The sequence below is a fragment of the Cuculus canorus genome, chromosome 28, assembly GCF_017976375.1.
Source record: "Cuculus canorus isolate bCucCan1 chromosome 28, bCucCan1.pri, whole genome shotgun sequence".
NCBI lineage: Eukaryota > Metazoa > Chordata > Aves > Cuculiformes > Cuculidae > Cuculus > Cuculus canorus.
The window spans coordinates 1,215,754-1,242,114 of record NC_071428.1 but is presented as its reverse complement, the minus strand read 5'-3'; the positions used below and the strand labels follow the sequence as shown (position 1 = coordinate 1,242,114).

The 26,361-nt window shown below is 58.7% G+C and overlaps 1 protein-coding gene across 9 annotated transcripts; it reads right to left on the bottom strand.

Moving 5' to 3' along the window:
* Positions 1-639: 639 nt before the first annotated feature.
* ZNF687 (zinc finger protein 687) lies at positions 640-25,793 on the bottom strand. Of its 9 annotated transcripts, none has more exons than XM_054050827.1 (10): positions 25,708-25,764; positions 15,459-15,567; positions 6,774-9,039; positions 4,884-5,062; positions 3,803-3,979; positions 3,394-3,556; positions 2,838-3,134; positions 2,465-2,577; positions 2,068-2,209; positions 640-1,560 (listed from the first exon to the last, which is right to left on the bottom strand). In XM_054050827.1, the coding sequence occupies exons 3-10, from the start codon at positions 9,018-9,020 to the stop codon at positions 1,087-1,089; spliced, it is 3,792 nt and encodes a 1,263-aa protein (XP_053906802.1). In that variant the 5' UTR covers positions 9,021-9,039; positions 15,459-15,567; positions 25,708-25,764; the 3' UTR covers positions 640-1,086. The 9 variants fall into 9 exon arrangements, with proteins under 9 accessions (XP_053906802.1, XP_053906804.1, XP_053906800.1 ...); XM_054050829.1 differs by lacking the exon at positions 15,459-15,567 and adding an exon at positions 23,907-23,990 and having other exon boundaries at positions 25,708-25,724; XM_054050825.1 differs by lacking the exon at positions 15,459-15,567 and having other exon boundaries at positions 25,708-25,793.
* Between the last annotated feature and the right edge of the window lie 568 nt (positions 25,794-26,361).

The window sequence follows — 26,361 nt, the reverse complement described above, 5'->3', positions numbered from 1 at the left end:
CCGCGGTTCACAGGGGCGGCAGTGGGCGATGCCGGTGCCCCAGGATGAGCCTCTTGGACTCACCGTCAGCGTTGCAGTCCGTAACGGCTCCGGCAGCGGCTTTCCCTCCCCACGGCACTGCTCCCGCTCGGAGCACGGGGAGATGTCAAAACACTTGTTGCAGCTCCGCGATATCAGGGCAGTGATGGTACCGCCAGGTTTGTGCAGACCTCACCTTTTTTTTGGCTTCTGTTTTCCCGCTGCCCAAGGAAAATTCCCTCTTTCTTCACGGGAAGCTGCCAGCCCCGAGCGTGGCGATCCCGGGGTATGAAACGTCCGGAGGTTGGGCTGCCGTGGTTGGTGCAGGTGGAGCAGGACCACGGGCAAGCAGAGCCCAGCAGGGTTGGGGCATCTCTGCAACAATGGAGCGCGGCTGCGAGGCTGGAATTGGGAGCTGGAATGGGCTTCTCCCCAACAGCAAAACACAAAATAAGGAACATTCAAAAGAAAAAGAAAAAAACCCTAACCGATGGATTTTGCTGTGATGTCGCTGTCAGCAGAGATATCATCGCTTTTTGCGGTGGAGAAACCACCCCTGCTCCTCAGGTTCTGCCCGGCTCCGGCACGGAGCATCCCGGATGGGAGGAACCAGAGACCCATGGTGTGAGGAACCAGAGACCCATGGTGTGGCGCAGCCATGGCTCAGGGGCGGGAGGTGCCGTTCTCCATCCTCGTCCCGGGGAGGGACATGGACACGAGCGGCTGCAGCAGCGCCCGAGGAGGGTCAGTGAAAGAACCATTCTGTGTCCCGAGAGCCGGGCAGCGAGGCCAGATGCCGCTCTCGTTTTCTGTACAATAAAGCAGCTCAAATCCTGCACCTTCCCCAGCTCCTGCCCCCAAAACCACCTGGGCTGAGCCCCAGGTAACACCAGCCGAGCTGGTGCAGCCCACGGGCACACGGAATCGGGGCAGATTGTGCAGGCCAGGCTCTCCTCCCTCTTCATGGCTCCTTTATCCGTGTGGAAACGCTGCCCAGGATGAGGGAGCAGGGGGAGCCCAGGGAGGCGCCGTGCTCTTCTGTACATGTCTCGTCCCCTCCACGCAGCCCTAGTTCTCGGGGCTCGCGTTCTGCCTGGCGCGGATAAAGGCCATGCCGTGCGTGCGGAAGTGCGTCTTGAGGTTGAGTTGGCTGTCGAAGCAGCGGCCGCACACCTTGCAGGAGAGTTTTCCGTCGGCTGCATGCTGGGCGCCTCCTTCCAGCGGGCTCCGCGGCCCTGGCTCCTCAGCCTCGCCCGCTCCCTTCTTCTTCTTGTGGGTGATAAAGCGGTGGCGGTTGAGGGACACCTGGGAGGTGAAGCAGAGCCCACACTCCCGGCACTGGTGGGAGCTCTCGTCAGTCCGGTGCTGGGGAATGTGCTCCTGGAATTCAGCGGAGCTGCTGGCAAGGTATCCACATTTCCGGCACCGGAAGGGAGCTTTGCGTTCGCCCTTGGGGTTTTTGGAGGGAGGGGTGGTGCTGTCCGGCTCCTCACTGCACGAGTCGCCCTCATCCGAGGACAGCTTCCGCTTCCGACCGGACACCTGCGGGAACCATTCCCAACATTGGCTTTAACAGTGCCTCATTTGAGCAGCTCCTGGTGTGACCCCAACCCACAGGGGGGCTTCCCAACAGGCTCCCACAGGGATTTGCTCAGATGAGGCCCAACCGGTGACCCGAGGAGCTCTGCCCTGGTCTAGGGGCTCCTAAAAACACTTCGGATTCATCCCTTGCAGCCCAGGGCCGCTCAGGGAGCGCAGCAAGCTAGGATGTTTTGCTGTTTCTCCCAGCAGGCAGCGAGCAGAGCCAGCCAAGTTCAGTCCCCGCTGGGCAGGGAGAGGCAGGAGCTGTGCCCGGACGGGGCCCGCACCCACCCAGCAGGCGTTGGGCCTCGCAGCAGGAGGAGCTGCCGGTCCCAGCTGCTGCTGGACGTGTTGAGGCAACAAGCAAAGCAGGATCGCGGCTCCCGGTGACGCCTTCAACCCTGCCCAGAAGCTCCACAAGGCCCGAGCCCTTAGCGAGCACCCCGAGAGACCCCAGAGACCTCGTACCTGCCCAGTGCCAGACCCTATCCGGGCGATAACGACCTCCTGGCTCTTCGTCTGGTCAGTCACCTTGATTCCATGTCGCACTTGGATGTGTTTCTCTAGGATCAGCCGGCTGCTGAAGGTCCGTTTGCCCTCGGTGCAGTACCTGCCGGCGCGAGCAGGGAGGTGATGAGCGACACTGCCACAAGGAGCTGAGCCCCACACATGCTCCAGCCCTGGCTCCCCTGGGAAAGTTCCCTCTCATGCTCATCCACATCCTTCTAGAGGGTATAAATGCCCGGAGTCCCTCTCAGTAGTGCCTTTCCCTCCTAATTCCCAGACACTGCGTGGCTGAGGGACACCGGAGTCAACCCTTATGAAACCCCCTTTTAGCGCCAAACCCAGACGGAGCGGTGGGTACCGGCAGGGATAGACGCGCTTGATCCCTTCATGGTTGACTCGCACGTGTCTCCGGAGGCTGGGAGCAGAGCAGAACGAGCGCTCACACAGGTGGCACGGGAACTTCTTCACCGACTGCAAAAAAAATAAAGAAAGAGGTGTGTATGGCATGGGGAGCCCAGAGACCGGAGCGCGGGGCTCCCGGCTGCGCTCAGAAGCCAGACGTGGGAACTCAGTGCCACCTCAGATTCCTTCTCCTTATCCATCCCACGGTGGCGCATTCGGATAACGGGTACCTGGTCTCTGCTGCTCACCAAAACCGCCTCTGCCCCCCAAACCCTCTGCTCCCCTTCCCAAGGGCTCGGCCCAGCCGGAGCCCCCAGCTTTCTCCTCACCTTGCCATGGTCCTTCTTCATGTGGGAGACGTATTCATCGCGCTCTGGGAACCAGGAGTGGCAAACGCCACACGTCCACCCGCTGCACTTGGACTTGTTGACTGTCTTGCGCTGGAAGCGGCTCCGCTTGGTCTTGCGCAGCTCCGGGGAGCTGGGGGGCTCATCCTCCTCTGTGGAGGACGACGACTCCTCCGAGATCTTGGACACTGGGGTTTCCACAGGCTCCTGCTTCGGCGTCAGCAGGACAGCCGCCTTCTTCACCACGTCGTCCTTGGGCTTCTGGGGCTGGTGGGTGTTCTGGGAAGCAGGGACAAGGGGTTGAGGTTGGGATTTTCCACCCCCGGCACCAGAGCAAGCTCCAAGGAAAGCCTGTTGCCTCATCCCAGGCTCCAGCTTGCCCATCTCCTCAGGCTTTGGGACAAGGGAAGATCCCAGGGCCTCATTGCGGCAGTGATGAGGGGCCTAACCAGGCCTCAGCTGCCCCCGGTGCAGGACAGCGTGGCAGTACGGACACCCCCAGGCCGTGGCCGGAGCACCGGGCCCTTCAGAGCCGTACCTTGAGGTGCTCCAGCATGGTGCGCTTCTGGGCAAAGAGCAGTGGGCAGTCGGGACACTTGAAGACGCTGACGCGCTGGTTTAGCAGATGTTGATCGAAGTGGGAGGAAAGCAGCGGTTTGTGGGTGAAGACAGTGTCGCACATCGCACACTTATAAATCATCCTGTTGGAGGGAAAAACACCGCTGTCGGCACGGCCCGGGGCTGGAGCAGGAGAAACCAGGAAGAACCATTCGCCAAGAGGGCGCAGAGCAGCCCTGGGTGCGGTCAGACCCACGCCAAGGGATGGGGAAGTGAAAAGGAGACGGATGCAGCACCTGGTTCTGGTGTTGACCTCTTTCCCCACCACTCCACCCTCCGAGGATGCTCCCCGTTGTCGTGGAGGGATGTTGGCTCCTGGGAACACTTACTTGGACTGCTGGTTGCTGAAGCCGGGGTGCTGCGTGTAGACGTGGGCGTGGGCGCTGGGAGCCGACTTGAACGCCATGGGGCAGATGGGGCACTTGTGGAACACCTCGCAGTGGGACGTCTGGATGTGGGACTTGATGGAGTTGACGCCACCGAAGACCACAGCGCAGCTGGGGCACCTGGAGAGCGGAAGAGAGCGGGAGGCAACGGGAGGGACACACGCGACACAGGGAGGGTTGGCCACGTCACAGGGCCCGGCACACAGCACGGAAACGGAGCACAGGGGCCCAGAGCCGCTCCAACCACGGGGCTTGGGAAGAGCTCCTGCCTCACAGTCACCAGGATCCAAACCAGTGTCTGGGAGGACTCCAGTTTGGGGAAACCCATCCCGCCCAGCACTGGTGGATCCAGGGCCCAGGCAGCTCATCAGGAAGAACAGGGAGAGACTGGGGGAGTTTGACACTGCCAGCCATGACAAAGGGTGGAAACAGCAGCCAGGAGGTCCAGGGAGGAGGAAAATTCTCCTAGGATTAGCAGGGTAAGGGCCAGAGGAGGGGTGAAATGAGACATTCACCCTTAACCCTGCACCCAGAACCAGTGGGGAGAGGAACATGGATTCCTGCCCCATCTGGAAAATGGGAACGTGTTGTGAATTTCATAGAATTACTGAACGGTTTGGGTCAGAAGGGATCTCAAAAGCCATCTAGTGTCAGCTTGTAAAGGGCTGCACAGGGATGCTCAGCCGGCACCGGCACAGGGAGTCACGGAATCATGGAATCAGTTGGGTAGGAAGGAACCCTAGAGATCACCCAGTTCCACTCTTCTGTCATGGGCAGGGACATCTCCCACTGGATCAGGAGCTCCAAACCCCATCCAACCTGGCCTTGAACCCCTCCAGGGATGGGGCAGCCCCCACTGCTCTGGGCGACCTGTTCCAGGGAACTCCTCACCCTCACAACAAAACATTTCTCCTTAAGATCTCCTCTCCATCTCCTCAATTTTGGCTCAGGATTTGGGACCGTCCCCTTCATTCCTGGGCGTCTCCCGGTCCCTTTGCCCCACATGGAGGTTGTGATGCCCTACCTGTACCCGACTCTGCGGGAGAAGTGCAGGCAGGCCTCCTTCAGGTGGGCCTCGAAGTTGGCCAGAAGGAAATTGCCGCCGCATTCCGGGCAGACGTGGGGCGGGCGGTTCTTGTGCATTCGCTGATGGGCGCTGAAGCTGCAGCGGTTGGCCATGATCATGGGACACGTAGAGCAAACCTGGGGGAGAAGAGCGTAGAGAAAGACGTTTGAGGGGATGATCTGTGCGCACCAGCTCGCGGCGTGATCGCCAAGGGCATTTGGCACATGGCTGATACCCCTTTTCCAGGCTTTTCATCCTAGCTGGGTCCCAGACACGGCACGTGCCCAGCCGCTCCGTAAGGGAATTCTGTGGGAGGAGTTGGGGCACATTCCAACAGGCACATCTCAAAACTCCTTCCAGCCCCATCTCAGAATACAGGGATGGGAGGGGAGAAACTGTCAAGGACTCAAGAAAACTGGCTGGAGCTGCCGCCAATGACGTGATAACCGAAGCCGACGTGGGGTGAGGATGGAGGAGCTGCCCTCAGGCTCCTCTCCCTGCCATACCCCACCAGGGTCCAATGCCGAGAAAGACCCCACAGGTGATTCTGGCAGTGGAACAACAGCAGGGAGGGAGAAACCAGACAGGGAACAGCAGCGAAAGATGGGCCAGGAGATGGAGCAGGGAGAAGGAATGGATGGTGGCAGGTGAAGAGCAGAGTTAGGGAGGTTATGGCTTCAGCGCTCGCTGTGCCAAGCAAAGCCTGGGGTCTAAAAGGAAAAATGCTGTTTGTGGGCAGCGTTGGTGCAGGGAAAAGGCTGTTTGCTGGGCACTGGACAGAGCTGCTCTGGCTGGGTGAAGGCTGGTTCTGCCCTGCCAGCAGCTTCAGGTTTGATTTCCAAGGCCAAGAGCTCCCTGTGGATTCCGGGGCGCTGCTGCATCCACAGGCAGCGGAGTCCTCCAGGAGATAAGGACAATTTCCCCCAGGTCTCCTGTCCCTGAGCCCCTGCTTTTGGTGCCCTCTCACTGCTCCGGCCGCAGACCCGACACCCAAAACCCTCCATCGACACCGAGGCCGTCCCTATTAAAGGAAAGTTCCTTAGGACAATCCATATAATCATGGGAAACCCAGTGTTCCTGGTGACCTTCGAACAGAAAGCAGCCTCCCCTGCAGCCGCAGGGCCGTGATACCCACGTTTGAAAGCGTCCCCGCTGCAGCAGCAGCCTCGGAGTAAACAGAGTTACCAGGAAATAGCAAATTCCTTCTATGCAACAAGGATTCCGAAGGGGCTGAGTGGCTCCGGACAAAGGGAAAGGTGAAGACGTGCCACAGGGAGGACAGGGCTCCTCTGCGGTCCCGTTCTCCCTCCTTCCCTTTCAATGTCATCCCTCGGCAGCGTTAATCCTGTGTCTGCCGGAGCCTGCCCGCGCTAACAACCGGGAGGTGCCGGCAGCAGCAGGAAGCGCTTGGGATCTCAAGGTTGGCACTCGAAGAGGGGAAAGCAAAACAAACCCTGTGGCCCCTGGTGTCTCCAGCCTCCATTTGCGCTTCGAGGCGGCGAAAGAGGAAGCGTCACCCACGGCTCTAACATGGCTCCACAGGGCCGGCCGCATCCTGCAGCGGGTGCCAGGGCTCTGGGGTGCAGGGATCCGCTCCTCCCTTCTGGTTCCCGCACCCATAGGGCGGCTTTATCCCTGCTGACAATCCCCAGCCTCCCTTTTCTCTGCCCAGAGCCTGCTGGGCACAAACCGAAGCCCGGCTCACGGGGTTTTTCCTTCCTGCGTGAGTTTTAAATGGGGAGTGTGCAGGCAGGCGCTGCCCAGATCCCATCCAGAGCCCTCCCGCATTCCCGGGAGCTGCTTTCCTGCAGCTCTAACGTCCACGTCCCGCTGCTCTCACCCACGTACCGTGCTGCTGGTCGTCCCCGTGGTCACCGCCTGCTGGAAATGCGCAGCCAGCCCAGCTTTGTCCTTGCACTGCTCCTTGCACTCCAGACAACGGAAGCAGCTGTAGTTGCTCTGCTCAGCGCTGGTGCTGAGGGGCAGGATTGGCAGCTCCTGCACCCCGTTGGCTGTGACCAAGGCGTCCTGAGCCACGCCGGTCACTTTGCTGGCGGGGAAGGAAGTCACCGAGACCAGAGGGGTGATGTCCGGCTGTCCAATCATCTGATCCAAAGCGATGGGTCTCATGACCAGGTGGGAACACTGCATCACCAACCCCTTGTCCTTGTGCTCCCGCGCGTGCAAGAGCAAGCTGCACTTGTTGAAGAAGACGAGGCGCTTGGTGCAGTGGTTGCAGGTCACCTCGATGCGCATGCTGCGCCGGTCGTAGTGGCGAGCCAGGCTCTTCTCCAGGGCGAAGGAGTCTCCGCACTCCAGGCAGCGATAACCGAAGGGCGGCAGCGCGAGGCTCGCGTCAGCTGGTGGGTTCAGGTTGGGTTTGTACGTCGGCAAAAGGTTTTTGCTGTTGAGGATCTTGTTAAAGGCTTCCACGAGGCTGGATTGGCTCCGGGAGATGACGGTGCCTGCGATAGTCGGGGATGGCTTCTGCGGCTGCACCATGACAACCGTGGTGCCGTTGACTTTCTGGTTGGCCGTGGTGGTGATGGTGCTGGTCTGAGTCACCGTGCTGACGTTGGTCCTGGTGTCGGCTTTGGGCAGGGTCTGTGGCACCAGGTTGATGATGTTCTTCGCCACGGCTTTGCCCGTCTTGGCTGGCAGCACCACGGACTTTTGCTGAGCCACACTGGCAGCGATCAGCATGGCACTGCTGGCGTTCTGGATGGTGGAGACGGGCAGGACAGTCCCTTTGAGCTTGGTGCCATTGCCAAGCTGAACGCTGACGATTTTGGGCCCCTCAATGGTTTTCAGAGGGCTGGAGAGCTCCATCTTCTCCTTAGGCACCTCCAGTGCGATCCCTTCCTCTTTCTCTGCCGCTGCTGGGAAGCTGGCGGTCTCGAGAGTGGCCTCCTGAGAGCTCTGCTCGGCCGGGCCCTTCGTGGAGCCTGGCTCTGAATCCGACGAGACCCTGGTCACCGTCCGGGTGATGCTGCCACAGGACGTTTTGATGGTTTTAATCCGCACTTTCAGGGGCCGGGAGGAATTGGAAGAAGGTGAATCGTTGTTGTTGTCTTCTTCCTCATCGGCTTCCTCAGCGCTGGACATACTCTGCGGGCTCCCCATTGACTTCTCCAGAACTTCCTGCTCTTCCTTGAGGGCAATGTTGTCCAGCGGCTTTGGCGAAGCAGGGAGCCGAGGGCTTTGCACCACCGGTGAGGAGGGCTTGAAGAACGGCTCCCGGGGGCTGGTGGGCGAGCGCTTCACCTCGGGCATGTTGCTGGCGCTGCTGTCAAGGTTTGGGTCAGAACCGGGCCAGGACACAATGGGGGAATCATCTGTGGAGTAGCGCACAGTGACAGATTTCAGGTGATCCAAGGGGCTGTCGCCCAAGGCTGCAGCCAAACCCTTGGGGCTGGCTTCACGTCCCACCTCCTCCGAGTCAGACTCCTCTTTCTTGATGCAGGCGATGGCAGGAGGTGACCCATTTGCTCCCCCAGCCTGGCTTGTTTCGAAGGACGGTGGAAACGCCGGGGGCAGGTTCTCCGTGCTCTCCCCCAGGGGCTCCTTGCAGTCCAGCGACGGGGTGGGAGATGGTGAGAGGGAGGGCACGGCGAGGGATTTCTCTTTCGGTTTGCATTCCCGCGGTCTGTCAATCAGGTTGGCAGCGTTGTCTTCGTTGGGATCGGGGCTAAAAGGGGAGAAGATATCCAGGGGTTTGGGGCCTTTCTCTTTCACCCAGCATTCCCCGTTGGAGGACGCCACGGCTTCCACGGACCTGGCGGTGGGGGATCTGGGCATCTCGGTGGCGCCGAAGCCGTTCTGCAGCAGGCGGGGTGCCAGGACATGGCCATCCTTACTGCGCCCGTCCAACGCATCGAGCTGCTCAGGGCAGACAGTGTTTTTCACGATCACGCTGACGGCGGTGATGTCCGCGTGGGGCAGGACGTGGTCAGGGGGTCCCGGTTCCCCTGGGACTTGTTTGATGTGAGTGTCAGCTTCCTCGTGGCCAGAGTGGATGGCCTCGTTCGTATCGATGTCAGGAATATCAAAAGCTGCCAGGAGGTCATCGAAATCCGGAGTTTTCATGTCACCCATGGTGGGGATGTGGCAGAGGCTGCAACAGAGCATGGAGAGGAGAATTAGCACCGCGATGCGGCCAAAGCTATGAGAGACAGATGGGAATTTGCTTCTCCTGAACCCCTCGCTAAACACGAACCCCCCCATACTCCTTCCCTTGAGCTAATCCCAATGCTTTCCAACCTTTTCCCTTCCTTTGGTTGCACAGCAGTTTGTGATCCCCAGTCAGGACAGCAGAAGGTTCAGACGGATCCCAGAGCCCTGGGATTGATGTTGAAGCCCTTGCGATGCTGCCGGGCGAGGAGCCCTTGCTCGCGGCCGGTGCAATTCCCCACCCACAACAGCCCCACAGCGGAAGATCGGCGGATGCCCACAGATCATTCCATCGTGACTGAAGAGCCGCAGAAGGAGCAAATGCCTCGCAAGGGGACCAGGCCATGGGGGGAAGCGCCCGTCCCCATCCTGAGGGCAGCGCCGCGAGGACACAGCTCCAAGGAAGGCGTCCGGATGGCAAAGAAGACAAGACGACTCAGATAAGGGGCTGCAAACACGAAGACTGCGGAGCAAAGAGTGAAAAACAGGGGAGGCTGAGGGGAGACGGGACAACAGGTTTCACAACATGGCCGTGATGGAGACAGAGGGAATAACGTTCCTCCTGTCACTGCAGGCTGGGTCAGAAATCCCAGGATTATGCTGCAGGCAGGGGATGCGGCTTAGACAGCAGGAGAGGCTGATTTATAAGTATAACCACGAAAAGGATCCCGCCAGGCAGGAGGATGGGGGATGCCCCACAGGAGCAGCTGGACATGTGTCCATCTGGGGGAGCAGCTTGGCCAGGAGGGCACAGGGATTCCATCCACAGTGTTCTTCCTCGCCCAGCCTGGAGCTGGATGGAGAAAAGGAGCAGCGCTTGTGCCTATCCCCTCCGTGGCAGCATCCGGCCTCGGGGAAGCAGCAGCAGCTCCCACCGAGCCTGGGTTTCCTTGGAGGCGAGCAGCAGCGATCTCAGCTCCACTTCAGCTGTGTCCAAAGCAAAAACTGCCTCGTGCAGCTGGAATTCTCTCACCTGGCCTTCATGCACAAGTACTCAGTGGCAGAGCCACGCTGGAGGTCAGAGGGAGCTCAGGAACTCCTATCCTGCTCTCACATGTGGTTGCATCTCTTTTGTGCCTGGTAAACCCCCTCGTACGCCCCGTTTGGCTCTTCTCCGGCTTAGCCGGGCTGCAAAGACTCCGTGGGTTTCCTGCAGACAGCTTAGCGAGCAGGCTTAGTCTGGCTTTATTTTTAACTCTCGCCGTAGGTCACCCCAAGGGGATCCACTGGGTGGGTGCAGCGCTGGGCCTGTGGGTCAACAAGGAATCCGCTGCTCCGGAATTACGCTGAGAATGCAAGTGGGTGACTTCGCACCAACAGCCCCATCCACTGACCCACAGATCCCTTGGCAGCAGCGCCCGGGAGAAGTGGACAGTCAAAGTCGAAGAGGTGGCTCTGCAGGGAAGAGCAACATTTCTTGCCTGGGAAAGCACAAAGGAGTTGACATCAGAAGAAACCACTGGGAGAGAGGAAAAGGAAGGTATCCACACCTCGGAATGGAAAACCACTGAGGTAAAGAGCAGAGCCACCATCCAGCCAGGGATGTTCCCAAAGCAGTCATCCCCGAGGATGCTGCAGCACAGGCCTCCCTGCTCAGGCGGTGGAAGGGGACAACCACAACAGGACAATCGTCTCTGGGAGGTCAGGATGCACAGGAATGAGGTCGCAAACAGCGCAAGTGGGATTGTGCTTCCTTATCGCCCCAAAACCATGTGGGGTTTTCACCACACGTCCTGTTCTGCTTTGGGATGAAGCCAAAGAACCTGCATCCAGGGGGAAGAGCCCATCCCTAAGAAAGAGTCTCTCACCTCAAACCCAAGCAGACAATTGGCCTTTGCTGCCGGCTGCCCTGACTGTCTGCGTGTGCCCCCAGATCCTGCTCTGTGCTGCTCAACTTCCCCTTCCAGCACCAGCTCTGGGGAAAAGCACTCATTCCTGGGAGATCCCACTGAGTTCACCAAAACAAGGCTGCTCCTCTGGGCAACGAAGGGCTCCAGCTGCAACCGCAGAGGCAGAAGCTGTCGGACCAGAAGGAAAAGCACCAGGCTTTGAAACATTGCATCGCGAGGCGATACCGAAGGCTCCGCTCCTCTTCCGGTGCTGCCAGCTGGTTCTCCAGCCACGATCATTCCTGAGAGCGGCGCAACACAAGGATATTTGTTTTCCAAATGACTCTTCTCACCACTGTTTAGGACACAAATATTTACAGCAAAGCAGAGAGAAGCAGGATGCTATGTTGGAAAAGATTCCCACGAGGAAAAGAGGCAACAAGAGGGAAATCTTCCTTTGTGTAGCACAGAGAGACGGTATCAGCTCCATCCTCACAGCAGCTTTGGAGCCTGGAGGCCAGGGATGATGACAGATCCATCTACAAGCTCAGTATCGCTTTTCCCGATGCCAAGGGATGGGTCATGAGCGACCTGGAAGAGCTGGCCCTGCTGCACTTCCCACAAGGAATAAATCCCCACTGCGGCTCCCAAGAAAAAGGAGCCTGGGACTGCAAACGTGGAGGTGATAAGAGCAGCATCTCTTCCAGACAGGACAGGAAATGCTGGTGAGATGGTGAAACTCGTTGGGCTGAGCAGACCCGGAGATGCTGGCAAAGGCAGGACTGTGCACGGCAGGCCAGCACTGGGCACAAGGAGGTCGCTCTGGTTGCGTCCCTGCCGGTTCCTCTTGACACTGCTTAAGGGAAACAAAATGCTCTGTGTGCTGACAGGCCAGCTCGGTGCTCGCCCTCGCTGATCGCATTTAGCTGTGATCCACTACGAACCTGAATTCATTCTCATCAGGGCTTCCAATGGAGAGAGGAAAGAACAAACCCACAGCACCCAATTCTTCTCACCTCACCGATGGGTTTAAATACAACCTACTGCTCTTTTTAAGTGTTTGCTTCCGTTACTTTGCCTCCCCAGCCCCTCAATAAATGGTTTCTGGCTTTTCCTGCCTCTAAAAGCCCTTGGCCAGCCACACTCCGCTTTCAGCATCCCTGCTTTTAAAAGCCAACCACATTATGGATCCTCCGTCTGTTTTTTTCAAAGCTCACAACTCCAAGGCAGGGATGAAACCATTTATGAACATTTATGGCTTCTTCGCTCTCCCAGATGCTCCTCCGCTGGTGGCTTCCCACCAAAAGGGCGGCTCCTCCTGCACAGGACTGATTACACCCGTGCTTATCCAGGCGCGGTGTTAACGGAAAGGTCTCCACCCTAAAAGAGGTTTTTTTTGTTGTTCTCAAAAATCCTCACAGCCCCCAGTTCAGCCCCTTCCAATGGAAGAGGAGCCACGACCTCGAGGCAGTAACTCCCAGCAGAACAGAGACAGAAGAGCTGGGAAGTGCTGGCTCCACCTCACCCTCTCCCCGGCTCACACGGAGTGTTATTTTGGTGGCTCAAAACACCACTGTTTTCTTAGGCGAAAGCACTGTTTTCCTTGGGTTGAAGCAAAGCCAGCGAGGGGGAGGGATGGGTATTTTTAACCCCGTTGGCCAATCAGTGTTGACAATCCTACCCCACGGAGAGAGAAGAGTTGACAACAGGCACCAGCTTCAAGCGGAAGCAGCTCCCAGATGGGGCGATGGAAGCAGGAGCCACACCGGGATGCAGGACTCCTCCACGGCCATGTGGTTTCAAGGGGTCCCATCATCCACCGGCGCAGTGAGCACCGCTCCCGTGGCTTCACAGCCTGGGAAACTGAGACATAGGGAAAGAACAGAGGCAGAGATCCACCCCGGCTGCGGGAAAGAACCCCAGCTCCACTCTGGATGCGATGAGGAACACCAGAAGGTTGCCAAACTTGTTTGCCAGCCTGCCCAGAACATCACAGCCCCAGCTCTAAATTAGAGGCTAGGAGACTCCCCAGGTGGAATTCCCCACTCTGTGATCCCAACTCCTACCAAAACCGCATCAAAGCACGCGGGGTGCAGGATCACCCCGAGGAACACCCCACGGAGATGGATACCCTGATGGGAAATGCAAGGCAGGGCAGTGCAGGGCACTGCCAGCCGCTCCACTGGGAGATGGCATACAATCATCAAGCCCCATGCTGCTCAGGAGCGGGACACATCCCGGGATCAGCAGATCCCTGGCCAGAGAATAGGGTTGGTGCAGGCTACCAAGTCCAGAACCAGTTACCAGTTCCTCTTTCCCAGAATCATGGAATCCCAGAATCAGTGAGGTTGGAAAAGCCACCCGAGATCAAGTCCAACCGTCAACCCAACCCCACCGTGGGAATGAACCCTGTCCCCAAGTGCCACAGCCACACGGTTTGTGAACCCCTCCAAGGATGCAGACTCCCCCAGTGCTCAGGGCAGCCTCCGCCAGGGCTTCATCACCCTGTCCACAACAGAATTGTTCCCACTAGGAATTGTTCCCACTATCCGATCTAAACCTCCTCCACCACACCTTGAGGCCGTTTCCTCTCATCCCACCCCTTGTTCCCTGGGAGACCAATCCTCACCTCACCACCTCACTTCAGGCCCGTTTTAGAGAGTGATAAGGTCTCCCCTCTCCAGAAATGGAGCTCTGGGGAACTAGTTATGGGAACTGGTTACTGGTTAAAAGAACTGGTTACCAGTTAAGAGGCTGGAGCTGAGAAGCAGGGAAGCAGGGCAGCCAACACCGTTATTTGCCCAGTGAATCCCACCCCAGCCATCGCCCAGCTCTCGGTTTGGGGCAGGTGGACACGGTTTTGTGTCAGCCGGCTGCTCCCAGCATCGGCGCCAGCATCCGGCGCGGCTGCCCAGGCTCCGGGCGCAGAAGGAGGACACAGCTCTCACGGCACCGCTTTGCTTCAGTTCAACTTTGTCACCAGGGTCTGATCCTGCGTGGGACACAAACCAGGCACAGGGAATGAACTCATGGAACCACGCAGATACCTGCGAGGCAACAGGAGCTGCAGCCGGGACGCCTCTTAGCTGCTCCCTGGCAGGAGAGGGAAGCAGCTCCGAGGTTCTGGGTCCTGCATTAGGAAGAGCAGGATGCTGGGTGAGGAGCCCTGGGCTGCTGCCCTCCATGCACATCAGAGACAATAAAACCCCACCAGCTTCAGAAGAACAACCATGAAGAAGAGAAGATTCTGCTTCCCAGCTCCGCAGATATGCAGTTCCAAGCCTGGAGCAGCCCAGGCATCCCACTACCAGATCCAGCAGCACAAGAGCCCAGGAGTTTTCTGGGATGATCCCGATCAGAGGAAACAATGCCAGTCTCCTGCTAGTGATTTGGGAAAGCTGGTTTGGAGCTTGAACCGGCCCCAGCGCCGCTACGGCACTGCCGAGACACTGAGTTGGTCCCAGTGAGGGGAACCCTGCAAACCCCCAGAGGTCAATCAGGCTCACAGTGAAGCAGCTGCTGAAACACAACGGTTATTCTTACGACTCGTTTGCTTATTTACTCTACCACAAAGCAGATAAAATGTAGTTAAAAATCTCCTCTCCCTTGCAGGCAGAGCTGTTGCTCCTTAGGAGGGGTTTGCCCACTGTTTTAAGACCCCGGCACTGAAGCCCACATGGAGACGGCGCTGCCCCAAAACCCCCTCACCACACGCAGCTCCACTCCCACCATCAGCTGCTCATCCCACATCCCCCTCTGTGTGCCAAACCGGAGCGATTCTCCACCTCGCATATCATTTCCCCACTGGAGTTGCATTAAAACCTATTTGATGGATCCCACCTTTCTGCGAGCGCCCACCGCTCACAGGGGTTTGGGGATCAACATTCCCATGGGAGCCGCAGCCCTCGCCAGCCCGGGGCTCCGGCTCACCGCTCGCCAGAACGGCACACTCACCGTGATGCCAGAGCACCCGAAGCACTTCCCACCACACAGTTGTGGCCCGAGAGCGGCGGCCGCCGTCTGCGGAGACACTGATCCCCCAAAGCACTGGGGCGAGCGTGGCCGCTGCTCCGGAGCCGCTCAGACAAGAACCCGAAAGCTGCGACTATATTTCAAGGGCTTTGCTATTTTTAAAAGCTGCTTTTCCTGTTTCCCTTCCTGACCCTCGCGGGGCCGCGTTGCCTAAAGTCGCTTTGCACCCAAACTGCCAGAATCACCCTGAAAATGCCAACTCCGACAGAGAGTTAAGGCGGGTTGAACCCCCACCCCTGCGTACACACGCGTGGGAGGCCTGCGGCCCTGCCTGCTGCTGCGTCCGAGGCCAGCGGGATCGCCACACTCCGGCACCACGTGACAGCCAGGATTAGCTTCCGAGGCACGGAGGAAACCTTGGACAAAGCTGTCCCCGTGCCGCTGCTCCCAGGCCTCGAGCCCATGGCCTCCCTCGAGCCGCCAGCGCTCAGGGAGTCCTGCAGGAAAAACAAATCCCTGTGGCAGGAATCGGCAAAATACAGGATAACACGGACAGGCTCACCTGGCTGAGCAGATCGCTGCCTCCTTTCTCCTCCTCGCAGAGGTTCTTGGAGCTGTTTTAAACCCGATCCCTTGCTAAAAGCTCTGGTCTTTGTGCCGAGGAGACGTCACTAGAGGGAACAACTGTTTTAATGAGCCTGAGGAGTGTGGGGCGTTCTCCGACCTCGCTCCCCTCGCAGACAAACCCCAGAGATCACAGGAAGGGGGAGGACGGAGACAAATTCCCCAAGCAACAAACCCGCAGCACCTGCCACAGCTTCTCTCCATTCCACTGCCTCCAAATCCTCCCTGGCCCCACTGGCAACTGGTGGAGAGCAGGGAAGGAAAGCCAAGCAATCGGTTATTTATGCGACGGCCAAGGTTCATCTGTTCCCCTTCTCTTCTCTCCAGGGGCACCACCTCCTGCTGCCACATTAATGGTTGATGTGGGTCAGAGCTGGGGATGGGATCATAGAATCATGGAATGGGTTGGGTTGGAAAGGACCTCACAGCCTATCCAGTCCCACCCCTGCCATGGGCAGGGACACCTCCCACGGGATCAGGGGCTCCAACCTGGCCTGGAACCCCTCCAGGGATGGGGCAGCCACCACTGCTCTGGGCAACCTGGGCCAGGGCCTCCCCATCCTCACAGCAAAACATTTCTCCCCAAGATCTCATCTCAATCTCCCCTCTTCCAGCTCAAAACTGTTCTCCTCGTCCTGTCCCTGCACTCCCTGATCCAGAGCCCCTCCCCAGCTTTCCTGGAACCCCTTTCTGTACTGGGAGCTGCTCTGAGGTCTCCCCCGAGCCTTCCAGGCTGAGCAACCCCAACTCTCCCAGGCTGTCCTTGTAAAGGAGGTGCTCCAGACCTCTGGGTTTCCTTCGCGCAGGTAAAGCCACAGAGCAGCAGCTTTGCCCTGCCTTGCCTTGCCATGGCTGCAGCCCTGCAGCTCATCCAATAAAGCCGAGCTGGGAGCAAAGCCCGGAGCCCATGTGAGCTCCACACGCAGCTCTCCTCTTTTTTAGGACCAGAACTGCAGTTTTCACAAGTCTGGCACAAGCTGGTAGCAACAGCCGTGGCTTTGCAGTAAAAAGCAGCTTTAAAACCCCGAGGAAGAGTTGTTTAAGTGGTTTCATTTAAGTTTCTCCCTGCCACATGCACAGGGCCCTGCTCCAGGATAGCTCCGAAAAGGAAAACCTGTGGAGAGCAGCCGGATAGAGCCCTTCCCCCAGCAAGAAGCCAAAACCAATACGGTACTTTTCAAGTGACACAGAACAGTCATTTTATGTCCAGATTGGGATGGCAGAAAGTGATCAAGATTTGAGAGTTGAAATGATTTTAAGGCTGCGCTGCTGTCAGCCCAGCGGAAAGCTCTGTCCCCAACCTGCACGACGGTTTACTCTCCATCTCCAAACGGCATTTACATCAACAGAGCTGGACCAGCACCCGTCCCAGCACCATCTCCCATCATCCAGGCTCATTGCCATCAACGGATCCCACCCTGCTGAAACTCCACAACTGCTGGAGCTCCATCCTGCCCCTCTCTGCGCCCACAGCCCCACCGGGAACCACCTCCTGGGACCCAGCGCGGCGCCAGAGCCTCCACCTGCACCGCTCGTTAGCCGTTACCTTCCACAACTCTAATTAGCGTTACTAATTTAAACAGCAGAAGGGACTCAACCAGGCTTGGGAAGAGAGAACACAGGTCAGGAGAGAAACACGTTAAGAACGGCTTTTGCACATTACAAGTATTTAATTCCACGTCTGTGGATCCAAAAATCAAAATCTGTGGATCCATGGCTATAGAATTAAATCTCTTCCGCCTCCTCTGGGAGGAAATGTCACCTCCTGCTCTTTGGGATGAAGGAAGCAGGCAAAGACAAGCAGCAAGGGCACCGAAGCGGGCGGAAGGCCGGGTCCCCAGCCCTCAGGGAGCCCTGACGGGGTCTCTGCAACCGGCAGCCCCTGCTCACGCCAGTCTCTTGGCACTTCCATGCTCTGCTGCGATCCCAAAAGCTTTTCCACCTTTTCCCACGCACCTTTAAGCGATCCAGAGTTCCCCGGCCATCACCCCTGCTCCCCTTGCAATCCCATAACCGCAGTTCCATCTGCAATCCCAGCACCCAACCCTCGCCACGAGATTTCCCTCTGCTTTCCTGATCTCCAGAGAATTCGCTTATCCAGCAAATCCACCTCCAGTGGCAACGCTGGCCACGCTGTGCTTCCGGAGCGGCGACGCTGGACCAGGGTCCCCAGCCCAGCACCTGATGGGAAGGAGCCTCTGGATGGAGCGGAGAGGGAGGAAGAAGAGGAAAACAGCGTGGGGGGAAGGGGCAGCGAGCAGGCTCGGGTTTCGCGCAGGAGAGGGTGACAGAAGGCAAGCGGGTCAAATCCTGCTCACAGCACGGCATGGAGAGGCCAGGGCTCAGCGGGGACAGTGGCCCCCCAGGAGGGGAGACTCAGAGGGGAAAACAGAGAGGAACAAATGCAATAACCCAGCACGCAGCTCCCCTGCCCTCTGCGCTCCGGGAGGGCGGCTCCGGGTACGGCGCTGGGAGCCAGGGGTCTTTTCCTGACGCCTTCGCCAGTGCAGCGGCCAAATGCCGGAGCAGCCCCCCTCTTCCCGGCCATCTGCCAGCACCAGGAGCCAGAAACTGGGCAGCTCGGCTACTGCCATTGGCACGGGCAGGGCTGGGCAAGCAGCGGTGACTACGGGGTGTCCAGGCTCTGCTGCATCAAACCAAGATGCTCAGCTTCCCTGGCAGCGTTTGCATCCTGTCCTCCACCGACAACTCAAAGCAAAGTCCTCAGTGATTCTAAGAGAGGTTTTTCCCTCTCTCCAACACGCATCCCGGGAGCTCTGGGACAGAGAGGGGTCTGCATTTGCCAACGCAGCCACCTCCGTGTGCCCTAAGCTTGACCAGACTGGGATCCCCCACGCAAGGGGAAAAGGGGGTTAGAATCCCTGTGCTTCCCCACTCACAAGGCTCCAAGGATGCTGTGGGGCTTCGAAACGTGTCCAGACCCACGTGGGAGAGATATCAGGGACAAAATATTGCCTGCTGGAGAGCACAGACCACCCCTCCGGCCCCTTGGAGCAATGCAGCGAGGCAAAAGGTGCAGCCTCTGTGGTTCTGGGATCCTCCAAGGGGGAACGGCCCGAGCCAAAGCCCAAGAGCACCCAGACATCCAACTGACTGATTCCCACTTCTTCCCCTGAACGGGAAGCTCCGACAGCTCAGAGAGGCAGGCAGCAAGGAGGCGAGCTCACGGCAAAGGCAGCGCCTGGGGAGTTTCATAACCCATCCTCTGTGCCAAATCCCCCAGGCTCCTCCTGCACAGAGGGAAAAGTGCACAGAGCACCCGAGGCACACGGCTTTGGGAGCTCCATCGCCCTTGTCCCAGCAGGGAAGCTGCTGCCTGAAGCCCAACATCCATTCAGATCTATGGAAAAACCCCAAAGCACGTGGGAAATGGGCATCTAAGGGAGCTCTACAGACCAGTTTGGAATCCCAGAGCCGATGGAAACCTCCCAGCAGCGCAGGAACCAGCACTCCAGGTCCTTCTCTTCTCCTGGCTGGAGGCACCAGATGCACCGGCCAGCACGAAGCCTCTTCCTTGCCTTGTTTCCTGCCTGCTCCAGGCACCTCCCTGGCACGGCACGGCCTCCACCTGCTCTCTGCTCTGCTCTTTTCCAGGGTTACTGTGAGCCAACAACATCACTTCCTCCCAAATGCCCAGCTCGCCTTGATTTACTGAGAGCGCAGGGGAGAGATGTTTGTTTCACGCTTTCCAACCAGGAGCTCACGCCTCCATATTCAAACCAAAGGTCATCCCAAAAAACAACTGCTCAGAAGGGGAAGCGATGCTGGAGAATCAGCTGGCGGCAGCCGGAGCAGTTCAGGCCTCAGTGTGGACGCTACTGGTGCAAAATCCAAGTGCTCGGTGTCTCGGAGAATGGAATTTGCCGAGGAGACTCCCCAGAGCTTTCTCTCCCTCCACATTGAGCCAGAGGGTAGGGTCCATCCGCTTGCAAGGCACAGGCACCGCATGCTCCGGCTAAGCTCCAGGGTGGTTTGGGATGCCCAGAGCAGCTTTCACAGCATCCCTGCATGTTTTGTGGACCCAGCAGCAGCCACAGCTGCAGGATTTGCAAGGAAAGAACGGAGACACCGATGACACAATCCCAGCAGTGCTTCCTCCAACACTTCAGGCTATTTTTTTTTGTCATTTTTTTGAATGCAAACATGCATGGATACCCAGGGTAACGGCAAATGCTGCCACCAGAGCAGCTCCTGTGGGCAAGGAGACAACAACCTGTCCATGAGGGCTGCTCTGTACCTCTGGCCACACTTCCCAGCACATCCCATCCCAAGGCCAAGGGGACAAAAGCCGTGGTGTGATTTGATCTGAATTTGATTTTGATTGAACCCAGAACACCTGGATCCATATTCCCAGCAGCTGTTACTGAGGTGGGAAATAAGCACCTTGGTTTTGAGGGAAGCAGCCAGGCAGGTTTTCCAGCCTCCTAACTTGGGCTCAGCTTGGAGAATCGATGCTCACAGCAGACCCACTGGCTGTTTGCTTCCGATCTGTCCTCTCCAACACCTCCAGCCGCACAAACTCAGCTTCTGCTGGAATAAAACACTCCCTCACGCTGAGAATGCTGAGATAGCTTCTCCTCAGAGCCTGTTCCTTCGTTTCCATTGCACTCCAGGCAGGAAACCTGCACAGGTCTGGTCCATCCTGCATCCAGGGGCTGTTGCAGCATAGCCCAGATAACGCAGAAGGATGGAGGTGGCAGGGTAGAACGCACGGCGGCTCTTGCCGAGCCCGGCTGCCAGCTCACAGACAGGAACAGCCCCTTTAAGGCACTCCAAGAGTTTAATGATTAATTTTTCCCAATGAAATCCACTGCCTCGCAGGGCAGGAAGCTGCCTGGCCCAGGGGAAGCCTGCACCTGGCTGCTGACGCCCCTTGGAAAGGACTCTGACCACCCATCCTTCCCCCTTCCCTTTTTTTCTCCCTTCCAGCACATGAAAAGGCTCTCTGGGGGCACCAGGTAGAAAACTCTCCTCTGCTGGGTGCTCCACAGGCCATCTAAAACCCTCGGCATTGTTTTCCCTGCTCCAGGCAGCAGCAGGGGATTAAAACTCCAGCCATTATGTGCATGGTTTGTGCTCCATTGTGCTCGGCTCAGCCGTCCCTCCGCATTAACATCCAAACAGGTCACACATCCAGCCCAGTGCTCACCCAGCATCTCCTCCACTACGTCCGCCCAACCTCCAGAGCTCGTACTGGAGCTGAGTGAGCCGAGCAGGAGAAACTGCAGAGTGCTGACAGTGGTTTCTGAAGGGTCACGGCCATCCCATTTGCTCGTGGTTCTCCGAACGGTGCGGCAAAACCACCTCTGCGCGGGGATCCCTTCCTATCCTTGCTCAGGAATAAGCATATCCACACTCTGCAGCAGCCATTCCCCTTGGCAGAACCCCCAAATCCAAGGACTGCGAACCCCTCGACCGCTCTGCTGCGTTCCTGCATGGGCTCCACGCGAGGAGGAGGAGAAGCAACGCCACTTGAAAACCCCTTCCCAGCTCCATTTCCTAAGGGAGAGTGAGCAGGCAGAGTGCTGCCAGGGCAGAGCAACGCTCCAAACGCCATGGCACCCAGGAAAGGATCGTCCCATCCGTGAGAACACAAACACCGTGGCAAATCCCAGCCTCCAAACTGGGAGCTGAGGCCATCCTGGGTCCTGGACCTGGAAGGGTTTGCTGCCAAAATCCCCTCAGCCTGGGGTAAAAACTACAGGAGCAGGGGCAAAGAGTAGGAAAATCCCACTTGGACCCACAGGGCCAGTACTAAACAGGGTGGTTTGGTCCTGCTGGGGTTGGTCCGGTGACTCGGTCTGGCCAGGTAGATTTCGGTTTCAATACATAAATACCATAAGCCATATCCATCCAAAAAGGCTCACCAGCTCCCAACGAGGCACCCGAGTCCCCAGCGCATCCGACGCCGCCCAGCCTCACACCGCTGGCGGAGGCCGAGGAACAAAGCTTTGTGCCCAGCAGCATTTTCCTTTGCCTCCTCTTTCACACACCCCAATTATCTCGGCTTTAAAGTTTAACATGGAAGAAAATACATTTTCTCCTCATCGCCTCCCCAGCAACACCTGCAGCTGCCATCCACCTCTGATTTCCCGGAGGATTCACTGGAAGACGGCACAAGGGAGTTCTTGGGTTGTCCTGGACATCCCAAGCTGAAATCCCTCTTGATAATCCCCGCAGAAGCTCAGCCCTCCCAGAGAAGGACACAGCATCCTGCATCCAGGCTGCTCCACCTGCTCCAAACGCTCCCGGAGCTCCGCAGAGCCGGGCGAGCCAAGCTCGGAGAAGGAAACAACTTTTTTGCCGTCTTCGGTCTGAAGATGCTGGGTTACAAAGTTTGAACCTTGTTTGGTTTTTTTTTATAAGACAGATTTAGGATTGCTGTAATTAAAGTAATTAAGAACCATGCTCCCTCTGTTCCACATGCTCACTCCTCGGGGATCCCTCCCTGCTGTTTGGGGGGCAAAATCCCACCTGGATCTCCCTCTGATGCATCAGAGGGAATGAAACCAGGAGAGAAGAACGGTTCTAGTGCCAGGAAAGGGCACGGCAAGACCTGGTGGCATTAGCCCCAGAACACTGGGCTTCTCTTCCCACAGATTTTGCGGCAGCGGGAGCCGGTAAAAGCAAGAGGGAATCCCAATACTGCGGCAAAAGGCACGAGGAGACAATCTCAGCTCCACACAGCAAACCCAGATTCGGATATCAATGGCCGGCTCATGGATTACACTGAATTCCAGCAAAAAAGGCTGCTTCATCAGGAAGAGGAGCAGGAAACTGTTATTCCCTGTCCCCCATCCCCACAGGCCAGGGGAAATCCAAGGAGAAGAGCCCAGCAGCACGGTCCCACGCTCCATCCCAGTACAGAGCACAGCCGCCAGACAGCGATGCCGCACCCCGACCGGAGCCTGACTGGGTATTAAACCCCCACATGTTCCATCCCTCCCATCTGCCAACTCTGGAGATTCCAGAATAAACAAGTGTAGACGAGATCCAGAAATCCCAACAACTTGACCAGCCTGAAAAACTCAGTTTTTAAGCCCTGGCAGGTGTTTCCGTAGCCACAATCAGCAGAAAGCAACCAGAACATCACCACCAGGAGCATTGTATTCCCAGATTGACCAGGATCCGCGCTGGCATCCATAGAGAACGGCTCGGTGCTTCTAGGCCGACATTTCATGGAAGAGTGACCAGGATCTCCCCAAGCGCTCAGCCTAACGATGCTGCCCTCGCCGGGATCACTTCCACATCGCGAACAGTCGCCGCCCTTGCCAGGATCGCTTCCGCATCATGAGCAGTCATCCCGGCGTGATCCCTGCTACTCCATCAGATTTGATGATGCAAAGTTTCTAAACTCAGCCAGGACACCCTGATTATCTCAGGAGTATCGATAGGAAATTCGTGCCGAAAGGAAGGGGACAGCGAGTTCTTTCACTCCCATCGCACGCTGCAACTGCCCCACACCACAGCCCTAAGAAATTCCTAGCAGGGGGAAGCAGGGATTCACGGGAGCAGGGATCAGGCCCGGGAGAACCAAATGAGGGTGGAATCAACCCAGGAAACAGGAGACAAACGTGGTTCCTGCACGACAACAGGAGCCTCAGGTGCTGCTGGCACTGCTGGTCATCACGGGCGATCCTGAGCTACCTCCATGCTGATGCCACTGCCGGAGCCGGGCATTTTTGGAGCAGTCCGGATGGGGAATCCGGGCCCTCTCACATCCCAGGCATCCGGATTCACACCAGGAGCAAGAGCTAGCAGAGCACGACGAGCCTCCTGCTCCTCACCAGGAATGCTTGGGAGAAAAAGCCTTTGGAAAGCCCCTCCGCCAGCACCGCCGTGTGCGGGTGACCTGGATCCTCTTCTCCTCAGACAACCGAAAACTCATCTTCTGGGACAGCCATGCCACAGCCGAGGCACAATTCCTAACACATTGCTCAAAACCTAAGGATGGAGGTTGTCAGACTTCCCTGCTCCCGTTTCAGGGGAGTCTGCTTGCATTAAACTCATTTTGGCCGGCACTCGCAGCCCCAACGCACTCCAGGATGCCAGCACCGAGGGATGAATGGATTTTACAGAGACCAAGACTGAGAAATGGGAGTCAAAGAGAGAAAAGAACTGAGTCTGAGTGGAACCGAGCCTTTCTCGCTACCAACCCACTCTCCCTCTTCCTAACCAAAACCTGGGAGGCTTTTAGGGAAGCGCCCAAGACCCACAGGGACCAGAGGAGCTGCCCTGCTGAAATGCTCGATGCCAGAAGCCCCAAACCCTGCTGGGCTTGGGGAGCAGCAACAGGACCTGCCTGTATCCTTCGCTATTTCCAGGTTCCTTCCTGCACGGTGGATCTAGATCCCACGGTGCTCACCTCTCCGTAAGCTTCCTCCTGCATCTGGAACTGCACGAGGGCTCCCAGTGAGCTTCACGGTTCTCCCAGCAAGCTTCCCGATTCCTCCCAGCCATCCCAAGGAGGCAGAGAGATGAAAACACCTGCGTTACCAAGCTGCCACAGGATCCTCTCCATGCCTCCTATATTCTCTTCCCTCACCAAAACCAAAGCAATAACGAGATTCCCTCCACCCAAACCCACGGCACTGTTCTTCCCAGGATGCCGGGATGTGATAAGAAACCCACGTGTTACCGTCCTTGGGTCACCGGTGCCTGGAGAAACCGGAGCAGAACCTGACAGCCCAACTCCTGCCTGGCTGCAGGCTCACACGGTTGCTCCTCAAAAAACTGGGGGAGCAAGAAACTCCCCCCAGGAAGCAGCACCCCAAAACAAGGCACCATCTCATTCACAAATGATGTCACAGCTGGAAAACTGGGGGGGGGGAAGACACTCTACCAGCCCTGCGCTGGGGCTGCCCCCTCCCCAAGGCAGGGAGAAGGATGGAGCTCAATCCCTGGAGCTCGGGAAGGAAAGAGCAGTCCCAAAACCCAGTGATAGAGAAAGGGATCTGCAGGGGGAGAGGAACACCATCCCCTCCCCAAAGCCTCCCTCAGTCATGGGGGGGCCTCATCCTGCCCCTGAGTACAGGGGGCACAGCCAGACACACCCCACCTCGTTCCCAGTGATGCTTGGGGAGAGGGAACCAGCCTGGGTCTTCCCAGGAGAGGCAGTGGGGCACCCTCAACCCCCACCACTGGAAAGAGACGGGGACGTGACCCCAAACACTACTCAGCACCCCCCTACCCTACCCAAATCCCTCCAGGAATGACCTGTGTGCCCCTCAACCCCGATTCCAGAGGGGAATGGGACAGGATCATCCCTCAGCTGCGCTCCCCCCCTATCAAAATCCCCTCTAAATTACCAGTACACTCCACCCCTCACACAATTCCAGAGGGGTGGGGCAGGATGACCCCTAAACTGCCCCCCCCCCAGGCCCATCTCCCAGGAAGGACAGGGGCAAACGGTGCCCCCCCCCACGGCCTGGGCGGGGATGGGGGGAGACCAGGACCCCATCATCCCCTCCTGCAGCACCAGAGGCCGCTGCACCCCCAGCGAGAAGGGGGTGCCTCGGCCCTGGTGAAGCCCCTTCACCCCCGGACACCGCCCCCCCCCCAGACCCCATGGGGGTTATCTGAGCTGGCCACTCAGGGCCCTTTTCCCCGCTCTTCGAGGCCTCGGACCCCCCCAAACTCCCCCTTACCACCCCCCACCCCAGAGCGGCGGTACCTGATGGGGGGTGAGGGGCTCTGCCGGGTCCGTGCCACGACCCCCTTCTCCTCCACGCCCTCTATGACCAGGAACCCCCCCTGCACACACACCCCCCACCTTGAGGCTTCCCGAGCTGGGGAGGCCTCTGCCGGGTCCCCCCCGCCCTCGCCCCCTCCAGGCCCAGAACCTTTCTCGGAGCCCCCCCCGCTTCCTCCGGGCTCGGGACTCTTTCCCGAGCCCCAACCCTCCCCTCCAGGCCCAGAACCGTTCCTCGAGCCCAAACCCCCACCTCCCACTCCGAGCCAGGGATCGTTCCCCGAGCCTCAACCCCCCTCTCCGGGCCCGGGACCCTTCCCCGAGCCCCAAAATCCCTCTACGGGCCAAGGACCCCCCCACTCTCAACCCCTACCGGGCCCAGGACTCTCCCCTCCCCCTATGCCGGCTGTTCCCGAGCTGGGGGGGAGCTCTGCCAGCTCCGTGCCCCCCCATTCCCACCCACCTCCGCGGATACCTGCGCTCGGGGGCGCCCGCCGGGGACCCCTCCGCTTCCCCCGCCGCTTCCTGCTGGCCGCGCGCCCCCCGCCCCGCACCGCGCGCGCGCCCGGCCCGCCCCCCTCGCATTCCCATTGGACGAGTCCTGCGCTCGCCCCGCCCCCTGTGCGAGCCTATTGGTCGAGCCGCGCGCCCGCCCCGCCCCTCGGCCCTCCCATTGGCCGAGCCGCGCGCTCGCCCCAACCCTGCGCGTTCCTATTGGCCGAGCTGCGCACCGCCCCCCCGCTCCGCGCGCCGCCATTGGCCCGCGCTGCTGTCGATCCCGAGAGGGCGGAGATAGCGGGGGGTTGGGGGGGCGCCCGCTCGCACTGCCGATTGGCGGAGCGCGAGGAAAGGCCGCGGCGGGGGCCCGCGCCGCAGTGGTGCGCGGCGCTGCCGGTCAAACGTTCACCGCGCCGCCGATTGGCTGAAGCCCCCGTTCTCCCGCTTCCCTTTGACCCCCCCCCGAGCGCGGCTCTCGCGGCCATTGGGCGGCGCGAACGCCCGTCCCGGCGGCTCCCAGCTGGTGCTTCCTCATTGGCCGAGAGCCCCGCGCCCCGTGGGCGGGCGGTTCCGCCCCGCCGCGCTGCGGATTAGCCGAAGCCTTCGTCCTCCCGCCTCCTCGCGCTTCCCG

Bases quoted from the DNA above. Each gene is read 5' to 3' on its own strand.
- ZNF687 (XM_054050824.1), bottom strand. From the start codon at position 24,001: ATGGCTGGGAGGAATCGGGAAGCTTGCTGGGAGAACCGTGAAGCTCAC. The intron at 3,980-4,883 runs GTAGGGCATCAC...TCCGCTCTCCAG, and splicing joins TCCCGCAGAGTCGGGTACAG to GTGCCCCAGCTGCGCTGTGG. The intron at 3,557-3,802 runs GTAAGTGTTCCC...TCCCTCCAACAG, and splicing joins TTCAGCAACCAGCAGTCCAA to GATGATTTATAAGTGTGCGA.